This window comes from Ambystoma mexicanum, chromosome 5p (genome assembly GCF_040938575.1).
Source record: "Ambystoma mexicanum isolate Mex_15411 chromosome 5p, UKY_AmexF1_1, whole genome shotgun sequence".
In the NCBI taxonomy this organism is placed as follows: domain Eukaryota; kingdom Metazoa; phylum Chordata; class Amphibia; order Caudata; family Ambystomatidae; genus Ambystoma; species Ambystoma mexicanum.
In genome coordinates this window covers 1,329,764,084-1,329,778,894 of record NC_090930.1, presented here as the reverse complement: position 1 = coordinate 1,329,778,894, position 14,811 = coordinate 1,329,764,084, and the positions used below count along the sequence as shown (strand labels likewise).

Sequence of the window (14,811 nt, the reverse complement as noted above, 5' to 3'; positions counted from 1 at the left end):
GGTTGTGTAAGCTTTGCACAGCATGACATTAACAGGAACCTGTCACACGAGGCATTCTGCGACACAAACTCTTCTCTGTGGGATAAAAAGGCACTAGACCTCTCTCCTGAGTTGTGGTGCAACTCTCCTCTATCTGAAAGGAAAAGGAGTACATCTGGAATGTAGGCCCCTGGCAAGGGCTGCACCACGGCCAGGCATATCCCCGGGCAGCCCCATTCCAGGATGTTTTGGCTGTAAGTCTCTCCACCTTACTGGTATCCCTTGTAGCATACAAATTACTTTCAGCTCCAGTGATGATCATAATTGTGAAAAGTTCCCAAAAATTGACTGACCTCCCCCAAGCTTTTGACTCCCTGTTGAGGATAATAAGGAGTTATGGGAAGGGACAAACAGCATAGACTGGTCTGGCAACTGTTTTTCAACTGTATATGACTTCTTCAAGGTATCAGATCCTCTTATCCCTTTGGTGATCTGCTTTGTTAAAATATAAAGACTTGTATCATTGACAAATACATCATAATAATGACTGCTGATCTTGAGAGTAACATGAACCTACTACATGTTTGGATTGATTCTTGATATGGCCCAGGAGGCATCTGCTATGAATGTTTCTACTGGTAGAGGTGCCCCATATCATAGGTTGTATGCAAAGAGCCTTCTAACTGACGGGCAATCCAGTCCAGGCTATGGAAGGTTGCGGCCGTCCATTGTTTTACTTTAACACAAAACCTACTGAGAAGGCTTCTCGTGACAACTTTCTTTTCAGAAAAAACATGGTTAGATTGGATTTGTTAAACAATAAGAGAGACTTCTCTTAAGCATGCTTTGTCCATGGTGGTGTTTTAGGGAGGGGTCTTGGAAGGGGGTTTTCTTTTAGCCAAAACAGGACACATCTGCAGTATGGGAGCTGTCAGATCTTCGGACTCAAGGCAGCAACTGTCTGATTTCCTAGGTGCAGATGGGTCAGATGTTTCTATCTCCAAAGCTGAGGGGAAGATGAGTCCCTAAGCGCTTCAGATCCAGAAAGTTGGAAGCAAAATGGTCTCTTTTCTAAATGCAGCCTAAATGGTGAGCTATCCTGTTTGTGCATTTATGTGAAAGCCTGCATACTTATCCTCGGGTCTTGTAGGTCGCTCATATCTTTGCAATACATGTCTATACCCGTCCTGATTACTGCAGTATGCTGTTTTCTCTCTAGACCTAAAAGCAGCTTTTTCAGCAGTAATGTTCACATGAAGAAGTTGAGGAAGGGTGCCAACAGCCTCCGCGATTCTACCGATTTCAAAATGGAGGGAAGCACCTCGCAAAGAAATACATTGATGAAATGGAAATGGCTTTGCAAGGTGGGCCTCACCAAAGCTATTTTATCATTCTTATGAGGGTTAGAGATCATATGTACTTGTGGTTTGTGAGAGATGGTAAGCTGTGGCTGTTCACCTCCCATTTGGCCTGACATAAGCCCCTCGGTACCTATCCAAGGGAAGGAGAGACACACAGCTGCTTTCCCTCCAATATGGGAGTATGCCTGATCGTTTACATTAGAGGGATCTGAGACTTTTTTTTGTTTGTTTAGGTTCACCAACTTCTGACTGTTTCCCCAATGCAGTTTCTAGGCTTCATTTTTCATCAGAGGAAGTTTGTTTTTTTCTGTTTATAATAGCAGGTGGGATGCTAAAGCTTTCGTGGGCATAAATTGATCTTTTTGTTACTAACACATTGGAATGGTCTTACTGAGATACTGGGGTGTCCCTGCCCCTTATTCTGTGACCAGTACAGAACATATTTCTTAGATTATTCATCATATAAACATTGAATTTCTAAACACAAAGGAGCTGTCAGGTCCATACAAGATGACCATCATGAAGTGGGTAAGTTACCATGTGTTTGCTTATGTATGAGTGACAAGGATCTCATTTTTTGATTTTGGTGAATTTTTGTGGCACAAACCACAAATTTGAAGAAACAATTATAACAAAAGAGAGAGAGTGGGAAATGTGGTTCTGAACTGAGAATATCTGGTTCGCATAACAACCAGCAATGCCACAGCATAAAATGGGAAAATCACTAAAATGTCTGTTTCCAAACTCCTCCACCTTACCGCCCAATGAGGAGCTCCCTAACAGGGTTTACTCCAATCAACAGCTTTGTATGAAGCAAGTTAGCCGGGTTTTCAATTTCCCGGCTGGGTAGTGATTTGCCTTATTGGACTATGGTGGGCTATTTTGTGTACAAGTGGGCTACATTTGCGACACGTTCTAATGTGATCTTTTTTTTTTATTCCTCCCAAGGCTGCCCTCTATAACAGCCCACCCACCCCATGTCCACACTCTCTACCCCCACCCCACTTTGCCCTGACCCATCCCACACCCACTCTCCATACCCCAACAGAACCCGTACCCATTACATGTACTGGTTATGTTATGTTTGGGCTATTTTGGGCTACATTTGACAAGTCCTCCCAAGGCTGCTTTACTGCTCATGTTTCCTTCCCCCAACCAACTACCACCACTCAGCCACCTCACCCACCACTCTGTTCACCTACACCCACCCTGCACCCTCTCTCTACCCCCACCCACCCTACCTCCACTCTGTCTACCTTCACCCTCCCACCCTAGCACCATTATCTCCATTGCCACCCGTACGCACCCTACCCCCACTCTAACAACCCCACCCCTACCCACCCTATTCCCACTCTCTACCTCACACCCCACCCCTATCCACCTTACCCACAATTTCTCTACCCCCACCCACCCAGCTACCACTCTTTCTACCCCACCCACCACGCACTCTACCTCACTCTCTATCCCCACCCACCGTACCAGCACTTCTCTGCCCCCACTCCTCCACCCTTCCCCACTCTAGCTGCCCCACCCTCCCCAATATCCCTACACTAGGTACCCAGCATACCCACACTCTCTAGACCCCACCAACTCACCTGGCAACCACTCTCTCTACCCCCACTCACCCACCCTACCCCCACACACTCTGACCCCACCTCCCCTACCCAGACTCTCTCTACCCCCACCCACCCTAAGCCCACTCTCTCTACCTTGACCCACCCACTCCACCCCACTCTCTGTACCCCTACCCATCCTACCCCCACCCACCAAACCTACCCCCACTCTCTCTACCCCAACCACCAAATCTACCCCCACTCTCTCTACCCCCACCCCCCCTACCCCGCTCTCTCGACACCCACCCACCCTACCCTCACTCTCTCTACCCCCAGCAACCCTACATACACTCTCTCCTGGACCCACACACCCCACCACTAAACCCATTCTCTCTACCCTCACCCAACCTACATCCACTCTCTCTACCAATACCCGCCCTTCATACCCTTGCTCTCTGTACCCCACTCTCTCTAACACCAATCCACCCACCCCACCTGCACTGACTCTAGCCCCAGTCTCTCTACTCCCACCATCACCCACTCTCTTCACACCACTCTCTCTACTTCCACCCGCCCCCACACTCTCTACATACCCCCCTATGTACTCCACCCTACCCCCATTCTTTCTACCTTCCCCATCTTTCTAAACCCACTAAACCACCCCCATCCACTCTCTCTACCCCCACCCATCCACCCATCTTACCCCCACTCATTCTACCCCACTCTCTCTGCACCACCTGCCACACCCTCACTCACCCACCCTATCCCCACTCTCTCTTCACCCCACTCACACTACACCACACTCTCTATCCCACCACCCCACCCCACTCTCTGCCTAGCATAAAGCCAACCCACCATAACCGCTCTCCCTCTAGCCCCACCCACCTCACCCCTTCTCCCCTATCACCAAACACCCTACCCCCTCTCTACTGCCAACCATCCTATCCAATCATTCTCTACTCTATCCTACCCCCTCTCTTTTTACCCCACCATGCACCCTATTACCTCAATCTCTCTAGCCAAACCACAGGACACCCTTTATACCCCCACACACCTAACCCAGTCTATTCCCCCCACCTACCTTACCCCCTGTGCCTATCCCTTCCCATCCTTCCTCTCACTTTATTTCGTACCCTCTCACTCTCACCCTTTCTCACTCATATTTCCCCTTGGTTGGTTATCATCAATGTCACCGTCTATCGATGACTTCCTCCCTTGCTAAATTCCCCTTCTCATTCTAGTGTACACCTGCACCCTGTATTGCATCCTCCTTTGAAACATTGCACTATCGTCCTTGCACCACGGTGTTAAATGCAAAATGAAAAGAACAGCAATAAACACCAAAACTATTGCCATTGCCAATGCTTGCTTTAGTTGTTGACCAGCATGACGATTTTGTAAAGGACAAGTGCTTCTCTAACAAAGAGTTCTTTCAGTTCAGCATTCCACCCAAAGATGGCAACCATTTCAGCTTTGATGATGTCTTTTTACGGATAAGGCTTCACTCTGATTCAGTACTTAAATAGATCAGGATTGGCAGAGTTAATACACGTTTTCATCTGGTCGCCTTGTTATTGAATGCCAGTCTTTACCTTTTTATTGCTGAATACACGGATATTAGTTATTTACATGCGAAAAGTTAAGCATACCGTTTAATTGTCCCAACTGTTCTTTCTCTAACTGGGTGAAAGTTTTCTGTAACTGGACGATGACATGTGAATGCACAATCCAAGATCGTCCGAACTATTGATTGTATGTGCATGCCACGTGATTTTATCAATTACATTACTATAAAGGAATTGTTTTCTCTCACCAATGCCAAGTCTTTTCCTTAAGAGTGTTAAGTCATCAAATGCCTACATTTTCTAAGTGTGGGTTTTGGGCATTTTGAATATAGCCCTATTTTGAAAGATTGGTTTTAACTTTTCCTAACTGTACATGTATAAACCTCTCGGGGGTCGAGGGGTAGGGGGTGTTGTTCGTTTCTCTACCTGCATTTAGGTTGTATATTTATTTAGATTTATAAGCACCCAAGGAGGGTAGTCAACTCTTGCTGAATCCCACCATCTAAATCTGCGTTCCGTGCAGCCTGGCGGCTGCTTCCCTACCCTGCCATCTTATCCCCACCCTCCCCTTTACTCCGGTCACCATCACCTCCTCCCTGCCTCACTCACCTCCTTGTTTTGGCGGTGCCAGCCTCCTCCACCGTTCCAGCCTTAATCCTAGCCCACCAGCCGCCATGGAACTAGAAAAGGGGTTCTGCATCAAGCCCTGCCTTCCAGCTCAACGGCAGCCATCTTAAGTAAGTATTTTGTTTAAATGAATGGGACACTATGAGGCATCCTGTTCATTGAAACAAAATACATCGCTTTTAGCACCCAGGGTTTCCAGATTTGAAAACCGGAGTGCTATTAGCAATAACATAACAATAACCATCTTTAAGGCCCGAGTGATAACTTGGGCCCTAGGTCATTACCACCTGATCTGTCCCGCCGGTTCGGGTGTTACTGCTATATTGATATTCTTTGGTATTTCATGTTAGGCATTACGGTATCATATTCCCCTTTTCTTTTCCTCTGGTGTGGGTGCTGGCAACTCCACTCCAGGCAACTCGAAGGGTGAAATACACCCCCGTCACCTTTAATATAAAATCAATATCCTTTAAAATATGTGTTTTCCCAAAAAAGAAAGGAGCACTTAAAACATCACTCTAAACAAGTAATCAATAGACCTTTTGTTGGACTGGGACATCTTCACAAGGAGTTCAAAATGTCAATTCAGTTTATTTGTATGCTAATTGCTAGTCAGTGGTTTCTGCTGAAACACCACTTCGAACTGGTATTACATCTTCCTCGTAAAAATGAGGTTTTATTTAACATGCAAATTCCATTATAGCGATTGACAACCCGCCTATTAATTATCGTGGTGCATTGAATGTGAATGTTAATATTTTGTTAAATCATGTAAATAAAGATCAGTTAATTGCGGAATTAATCTGTATGTAATAATGAATATAATTCTGTGTTTTTTCCTAATAATTTTTCTTGAAAGGGAAGTTAACGTTCGATAAAATCTGTTACACAGCACATTTTTGTTTTCCTGAGAGCACTATTAAACGGCACCTGCCACTCCCATCAACTGCAACTATATGGCTAACAGAACGTTCTGGATCTCGTGCTGTCTGTTACTTGAACAGAAGGCCAGACTAGTCTGTGATCTGGATTATTTGCTCCCGCTGGGCTACCTCCAGAATTCCAATCTGCCGACCTATCATTGATTATAAGATAAGCTTTGGAATCCACTCGTTTAAGTTATTTATCTTAGTTCTGCTCAAGGCAAACCATGCAAGATTGATGTATGATGCCAAAGAGAGCATGTCCACTATTTGGCAGCATATAATTAGAACATTGATCTTGATGTAACTGTTATGCAATATTTATAGTGCATTTGTTTGTTGCACGTTTGCACTTGGGTCGTTTTCCCGGTTGGTTGAATGTTCTGTATTGATTCATTTGCTTAATTTGATGAGATGCTGAATGTGCGGTGGAGGGTATGGGTTGAATGAGTTACGCGAGTGACTATGCGCATTCCTACTTATTCTTATTCATGTGTTTCTGTTTTAGCCACAACACAATTAATTCACTTTGCATGATGGCATTCTGTTTATTTGGATCTTTGGATAATGTACATTTGATAAGTGTTTCGATAACCAGGATTTTGATAAATGTACACTGTGGGTCTCATTTTTCATTGAGCTGTAATGTGACTGCAATCACGCCACGGCTCATTTTCAATTATTTGTATGGTGAAGAGGAGGCGCGGAATGCAACTTGCGCTTCCGCCGCTCCCTTCTTCTCTGGCATGCAAGTGCTCCAGCATCTGTGCAGGCATGGATTTTGGGGTCTGTCTGCTTTATGTAACTGCATAAAGCAGGCAAACCCCACATGCATCCATTGTACATGCTCCCTGCCATGGCTGCAAGGCAGGGAGCGTGTACAATGACAATTAAACCCTCTGTTTGGTTTCAGTTGGGAACACTGCTTAGCATGCAGGCATGGTAAGCCCTGCTCTCAGTTGAAATTAAACCCTCCCCGACGTGCAAGCATGTCGAGAGGGTTTCATTTCCCTGTGAGCACTGCTTGCCATATAAGCAAAGTGCAAATTTGAAGGGTAAAAGGTGGTGTACATGCTTGTACGCTGCCTTTTGCACTTTACATTTGCACCTCACAGTGCAAATGATGAACATTTGGCACTGGGGAACAGCTTATGTTACAATGTAAACTTAACGGCTTCCTGATGTCAAATTACGTTTTCATAGAAAACGAGCCACTATGTCTGATCAAACTCTCTACTTTTCATTAATAGACCAGACTCCAAAGTAAAGACTGTGTATGCCTTTTCAGGATAAGTTTGGTTGTATGAGGTATGTCTTCCCTTCCACCTCAATGAGAAACTGAGGGCTTATATTTTAAGGCCATCCGATCAGGAACCACTAGCATTGATCACTAGTTTTGGCCAAGCCAGGTCTGCTCCCCTCTCCTTTTAGCACTGACTGTGGCAGGCCCCTTTCTATTCCATTTCCTCCCAGATTATAAATGAGTCCTGGAAAGCTGCACCCACAATCTTGTCACATTTACCTGGAGATTTCCAAGCATCCCATTTCCTCTAGAGGCTTTCTCGGGACATGGTATTTTTGGCTGAACAGTCTTTGGACTCTGGGACGAAAGTTGGGTTGTCTTGGCTTGAAAGCGTTGATGCGTTGGTGTCAGAAAAGACATCTAGATCCCTGTCACCACCTGTGGTAAAAGTCACACATGTTCTTAACCCTAGTTTTAGTAGGGAATTAGCAGGCCACAACATACATGCTTGCAGGTTCCCAGTCTCAGCTCCTGGTACCTTGACCAGAATCATTTAATGGGTCGCAGTCCCTTGAATTGCTAACTTAGAAAGACTGTAAAACCCTTACATCCCCCTTCTTCTAAATAGGTTTTGGTGTGGTATGCTCTTTGATAGCTGATAGAACAGCAATGAGTTGCCAACTAAGCTTCTGTAATTTAAACTAGCTGCCAGTTTTGTCAGTTTGGTGTCTCGATTTTTCAAATACATTTAATAACGTGGGGGCGCCTCATTTCACAGAGTGAAGAGAACAGCAACCTCTTCCTTATTTGTCTTTTACCCTGCTCATCCAACGTTTTAAGTGGTAAGTCGTCTGCCGGCTTATAAGCAGGTGCCATATGTCTCCTGGGAATGGACCAAAGGATGATGTTCTTCTGTTCCTCCTTCCTGCTCTGACACACTTCAGATGCTCTCACTGCACCACAGTGGAGGCAGAGTGCATTCTTTTCATTTTGGGTGAACTTTCTTCAAATAATTTAAGAGCCTCCAGAGCCTGTTGATCGCGAACTGGCCAAAGGTTATGACACATTGTTTACCGCCATAGCAAACCAGTTCAGAATTCTGCATCGCAGGAATGGTTTATTCTTTAAACATCTATAATGGTGCATCTGCGCTTTGCATTACAACTGCCATGTTCCAGCTAAAGGGCCTGATTAATGGATTCTTTTGCACAGTTAAAAGGGACTTTTTACTGCTGAAAAGTGACTTTGCACTGATGACACAAACCCCGATTCATGGAACTGTACACAATGTACTTTTGCAGCGCAAAGTCAATGCAAAGTCAGGGGAAAGTCAGTACAAAGTCATTTTTGCAGTACAGAGAAATGATTCACAGTTCCATGAACCAGGGTTTGTGACAGCAGTACAAAGTCACTTTTTAGCAGTGCAAAGTCAATTTGAACCATGCAAAAAAATCCATGAATCGGGCCCAACGTATTTGTGATATCAACATTGTAATAAAAGATGACATAATATTGCCTTTCCCCCTCCATCCCTGTGAAGGGCTGCCTTTTGTACTTTTGTTTGCTTGTTTGACAGAAGGTGGGAGTTTTTTGAGTCACTCCATGTTGTCCCTCTTTGGTTTCTCGTGCTTTGCACCAACATTGATGGTCCTTCTTCTTTACTTACAGTTCTCTGGCCAGACGTTATAGAGACACAATTCTGGTGTGCTGGTTTCTTGCTTTGTTGCAACATTATGCTCCATTTATAACGTATTGATGACAAGTTGCTGCTGGCCGTTAGGGCACACTTATAGATAGGTGAGGACTGTTAGACTTCACGATTTAATATTTGAATATCAACAGATTCTATCAATGGAAAAATCACAACTCAACGCCTCTCGAGCTCGTTTTCCTTACCGTGGAATAGCTGATAAATGGTGCATTATGCCAAACACATCAACAATGTATATATACGTACAACTGAGAGTTGCCTGTTTCAAAGTCAACATTTGTAGCCATTAGGTAATTGCAAGAAGCAGGATTAATATTCTGTTCAGAAAAATAATGTGTCTCACTTTGTAGGAAACATGCATCAGTTATAGTGCTATGCATTTATGATTGGGATGAAAATCACTTTCAAAAGACCAAAACACATAGATACAAATTCTTACCTGGTCCCACGGTGAAATGATGCCGCCAAAACACATGAAGAGGTATCCCATGGCTACAAGACATACCCAGACCACCAAGGAGAACACGCGGAGCAGCTTCTTGAAGACAGATTCTATGCAGACCAGGACAAAGATTGCAAAGAATATCGCCAGTGCTGTGGGGACAGTTATTAAAAATGCCACGTGGTCTTCAATTTCCTGTAAAAACAGAGAGCAAACACATGGATTCAGGGAGTGCTTTCTCGAGTGTCAGACATCACTATTGGAGTAAAGCACTTCGATCACACTCTTTCTTTTAAAACAACTTTATTTATTGGCAAAGCAAGATGGACAGAGGACAAGGAATCATTCATGTAATGTGCTTCATTTTGACAATTGACACATTTGACTCACAGCCCCTATCATGATCTATCAAAATGGCAGCAGCTCTGCTCCCCTTGACAATTTCACCCAATCAGATCACAGATACCCTTCTTCACTCCCAGGATTCTTAACATGGAAAATGAAGTAAATAGATCAGGCTTGTATACAATAGGACATGTATTATTTACATGTTCAATGAATGGCAGCAAGACTCCAACATGCTTTGCATATCATCCCAATGATAGAGATGTGATTTTTTTCTACAGCGAGAATCTTGCCCCACCACATTTGCATGCTTGGACCTTCAGGGGTTGTCCACTTTCAAGGGATTGTTGTCTTTGCTGCTACTAGAAGAGGAGTGACAAGTGCAACCGCACCACCTCCCACTGGGTAGATCCCATCTCCAGTATCTCTCAAAAGCACTATTAGTGGATCTAATGGCAGGGAAACACCTGTGATCAGTTTAATATGGGAGAGAACCTCCTTCCAAAGGTATTGTGCGCTAGCATATGTTTACCCCAACGGCCAGGACATATTCATTATTACTGCGAAGCGGACACCTAGACTGAGGAACAAGGACGTTAAAAGCAAGCAAGCAAGCAAGCATGTTGGACAATAACTAGCAGAATCAAGAAATAACTCAATACCCCAACATCAAAATAAGGCAGAGGCAACCAACTTCCCCAGTTAAGCTAGAAACCCAAATGGGCGACATTTCGTAGCCATCTCCTGTTCCCGGCCATTGTGCCCAGACGGTGGTAGAATCTGACTAGTGCAAACTGAGTAATTGCATGTGTATGTTCACATGTCATCAATGAACTGGTCGTTCCATGCAAAAGTTGTTCCCTACGCCAGTGCAAAATGTAGCATTTTTTGTCCAACTATATGCACTTGAAGATGCTGGTAGACATAGAGAAGAGGCTTTCCACGCACTTCGTTAGACTTTTCATTACTACTGACACATTGCTACTCAAAAACACTGAACACTTGTGTACAGGCGTGTTATAAATTACTTATATCGTTTCCGAATGTTTATTGTTTTACATTTTCAGCAATAGCATAATATAGAGGTACTGTTTAACATAATTAATAGTGTCTATGCTTTTTCTTTACAGGTACACGCATGGAAGAAAGCTTCTTCCTCCTTGTGGAGGTGGACTGTGAGTCGCTCAGTCCAGACTCACCTCGCGCTTAGAAATGGTGGCAGATTGTATGGCCCTGAATAACCTGGCACTAAAGAATTCTAAGCAAGAGGCTATCTTGATGGACAGAACGGTTGTCCTTTGTGCCCCTTCTTTTTCGCCATGACTTTGGGGATCTGTTTCTCAATCCCTCGATGTCAGGTCAGGAATTTGGGCAGATATTTGAAGCCTAGTCTAGTTTTGAGACTTCAGAAATAAAACGGTAGCAGACACTTGTATATCCCAAGTCAAATGTCTGTAAAGGGTGCAACCCTTCTTCATCTTCACATAAATGGTATTGGGTAATAATGTCCCCATACAAAAAAAAATGTAATACCGTGTCTGAAAAAAACTGCAACTTTTTTGTCAGGAGGCATTTTTGTGGGGACATTATTACATGGAACCACATAAATCTGCAGTTGCCAGTGCCTTCTTTTCAGCTTGGATGGACTAGTGCGGCTGAGTACATGTGCGGCTGCAAACCAGTCACAGCATCATTATTACTACACTTCTGCAACTGCTCATGACAAATTGAAAACCATTGGCTAAACTTTCATACACAGCTTCAGACCCACCAACTACAGTATGTAAACACAAGAACACATCCAGCTCCAAAGAAATAAAGAGGCTATCTCCGAGTGAGGTCCGCATTTAAAGGCCCCTTTCTTCTCCCCCACTCTCCCCCCATCCAATTGCCTCCCCTGATCAGCCGTTGCACACCCCTCCACCTCCATGCAGCGAGCGTTCTAGTCGGCCGAGAAGGGCCTGGTCGTGTGCAGGAGTGAGGGGTCTCTTTATTGGTTGCCGTGGCCCTCTGGCTTCACCAAATTGCTGCGGCTGCGGCCCGGCTCCATTGTCTTTTTACTAAAACGACAGCAGACCAAGGGCTGTCTCTTGTCAGGCCTTTTGTTTTATCTGGAATTCCCTTCTAGATCTTTCAGAAATTAGGACATCGATTGAGGTTTTATCGGGAAATAAAAACAAGGTTTTTGCCTACACAGATCTGCTGTTCCATTCTCTGTGATTTGTCGCTGTCTTTTAGGTTTTAGCTGTGTACATGTGCATTAAAAACACCATTAAAAAATTATAATAAATACATTCTTCTTTTGCAATGCAATTATTAAATTAAAGTTATTTAAGGTTTCACTAGAATGAAACAATGCAAGCATATGCAGCAGACTTAAATGCTAGAAAGACAAGAGATCTCTTCATGGTTTCTAGGTGAGCGGAAAATGATGATTCGTTTTTATTTGTTTTGTCAGTTTTCCTCCCTTATGTTTTAAAAGAGAGCCTCACCAGCCCATCCTTGGCCTTTTCTTTAGCATCTTTTATTGACTCTATCTTGTCCCCCCCACCCCCCAACACCCCTCCACCCACGCCTGCACACCTGATTGGCCCGTTATATGCATAATAACAGTTTCTCAGGTTGCTCTGCAAGGACTCTTTTCTTCCTTGCCCACCCGACCCACCCTGTAAATCTCACTTTCCAGTCACAGCAGCTGGGTGAAACAAACAGGTTATACTCTTCGATCTGTTGCGGTGTCACTTTGAAAGCAATGTTCAGTGAGCAATATGTTTGTTTTTGATATTTATTTTAATAGAACCCCATTCGCATTCCTTTGTTTTCATAGAATGCTGCTCTCGCGAGGAATGCCAGTTGCTACCCCTGACTCGCCTCTTGCCGCCGCTGCCCAAGCTATTGCTACTCAGCGCCAGTCAGGATGATGCAAGCACCAGGCAGGAAGCACTATTCTGGCAGTGGCGCAGCAGCCAGTCAGGTTCACGTTTCGGTGGTTTGTAATGTTTACTCTGGGCATGATGGCAGAGTGAGCCAGTCCGCACACACCAACATGAGGGTGTCTTTACTTTTAAGCATGCACAAACAATAAATTATACTCGTATGTAAGAATCCTTTTCAGAGCCCAGGGGGTCAATGAACTCACAAACCGATGGATGGCAATGCACTGCAATCATCTGAACCACTGTGGTTATGGTGACTCATTGTGATTTGATAGCAAGATGGTTTCTTATCGGCGGATGCTTAATCAACGAAAGTTAGCCATACTATTTTTTAATTTTATTTTTGTATTTGTGTTTTTGGTTTCGATAAAACCTTACACGATGTTTATGCAAAAAGTTAATCACACACATAGCAGTTAATTCCTACACAATACATAAGACAGTAATTAAAGGGGATTCTAAAATAAACTTAACATTTCATCTAAGCATCTCAACGTAGCTAGGTTCGGGGACATCTGTGAACCCTTTAAAATTTCAATCCAAAATTCCATCAACATTAGAAATGTTCGACCCTCTGCAAATTGATTTAAATATTTAAGTCTGAACACAAATGTTTTAGGACAGTTGAGAAGAAGGCTTTTTAGCATCGCAATAGATTCCATCTGCCCGCAGAGTCTACATGTCCTCTCTGTTATGTGTATATTCCTTTTCTAGCTCCTTCCACTACAGCCGTGGGGAGCAAGTTCATGTGGAACCATAAAAACGTGGTTCTACATACAGGGCTGGGAAACTTTTAAGATAGAGTTCCGGAAGACCTACTGCCTTTAGCAATTGAACAGTTTCCTTAAACAACACATATGTTAAATTAATGCCTCGCGAGCAGTTTTAACCTTGTAAGGTGATGTGTTTAGAGATTCACCCAATCTCTATAGGTGGGATAACAAGGACTTACACAGATTGATCCATTGCAAAAGGCACTTAGATGATTCAGTCAACATCATTTCATTCGGCTCTTCTCAACACGAGTTCTGGACTGGTAACCTAACTTTATGATAAAAGGACAGGACCTTCCTCTCAAACTGTCCCTTAAGAGAACTAAGAGCCAGCTCGTGTCGTATTGTACTCATAGGCACACACTCCAGGATGCCTAATGCCCCTCTCCAAATCTAACCCTCTTGAAACTGCCAATGTATATCCTCCCCATAAACAAAGAAATCAACATCATAAAGTAAGTCAGGGGCAATTATTATTTTATATTAAGTTATTAAAGGGAGCAATGAGAATTTTCCAAATCTGGAGCTCAATCTCTTTAATTGAGCGCAAAAAGTCCTGCATTTTTTCTTTAATTGATCCACATGTGTTTTCTTCGCTTTTCGTTGGTATACAGTAAACCCAAGGTATGTCTAAAGGGATACAACATCTAAGGGAACACCCTTGATTTTCCAGGAAAACAAGGAGACTTCCTTTTGGTGGTGTAGATCGTGATCTTGATTTTCTTTGCATTTATTAAAAGGTCATGGACATCCATAAATTCACTCAAAGCAGATAATGGGCCTCATTATGACCCAAGCGCTAAGTGTTTTACGGCACCGTAAAATGCTGCGGAGCCGTTAAACACCTAGCGCCTAATTACGAGGTACCTTTGCGGGACCCGACCTTAACGGCTGGTTTTACCAGCCGTTAAAGTAGGGACCTGCAAAGGGACCCTGTGTTAAGAAAGGAAGAAGGCAATGAATATGGCAAGGGAAATGTGCACGGAATCACATAGTGAACAACTTTGAATCTAACAACGTGCATACAATACCCAAGACTCGTGTATACTAAAACCCAGGAGTGCAAATAGAGTGAAACTATAATGCCAATATATGAAAAGGGATGTGGGGTAAGCACTTAGAACCTCCTTATGACTGAAAGGAAAGTCGGCAAACTCCTTACCCACTATGCTATTACCGATACTGACAGCGCTAAGCCCACGTAGAGGGCAAGCAAGGACAGGATCTGTGAGCTGACACTCTGGATGATACTGAATAAGGAACTTAGAAACAGTACTCACGAGGACCGGAAAAACCACTTGAATGTCAGTAAACCCACGAACCCAGTTGATCAAACAGGGAACCTGAAGGCTA

At 43.8% G+C, this 14,811-nt stretch overlaps 1 protein-coding gene across 1 annotated transcript in view; it reads right to left on the bottom strand.

Moving 5' to 3' along the window:
• The window catches only part of ADCY2 (adenylate cyclase 2), a 3,241,403-nt gene that overhangs the window by 2,940,730 nt on the left and 285,862 nt on the right, over window positions 1-14,811 (bottom strand). Inside the window, exon 2 of the mRNA XM_069613724.1 lies at window positions 9,402-9,599. Within this exon, the coding sequence (XP_069469825.1) occupies window positions 9,402-9,599 (198 nt within the window). The remainder of the gene's footprint in view (window positions 1-9,401; window positions 9,600-14,811) is intronic.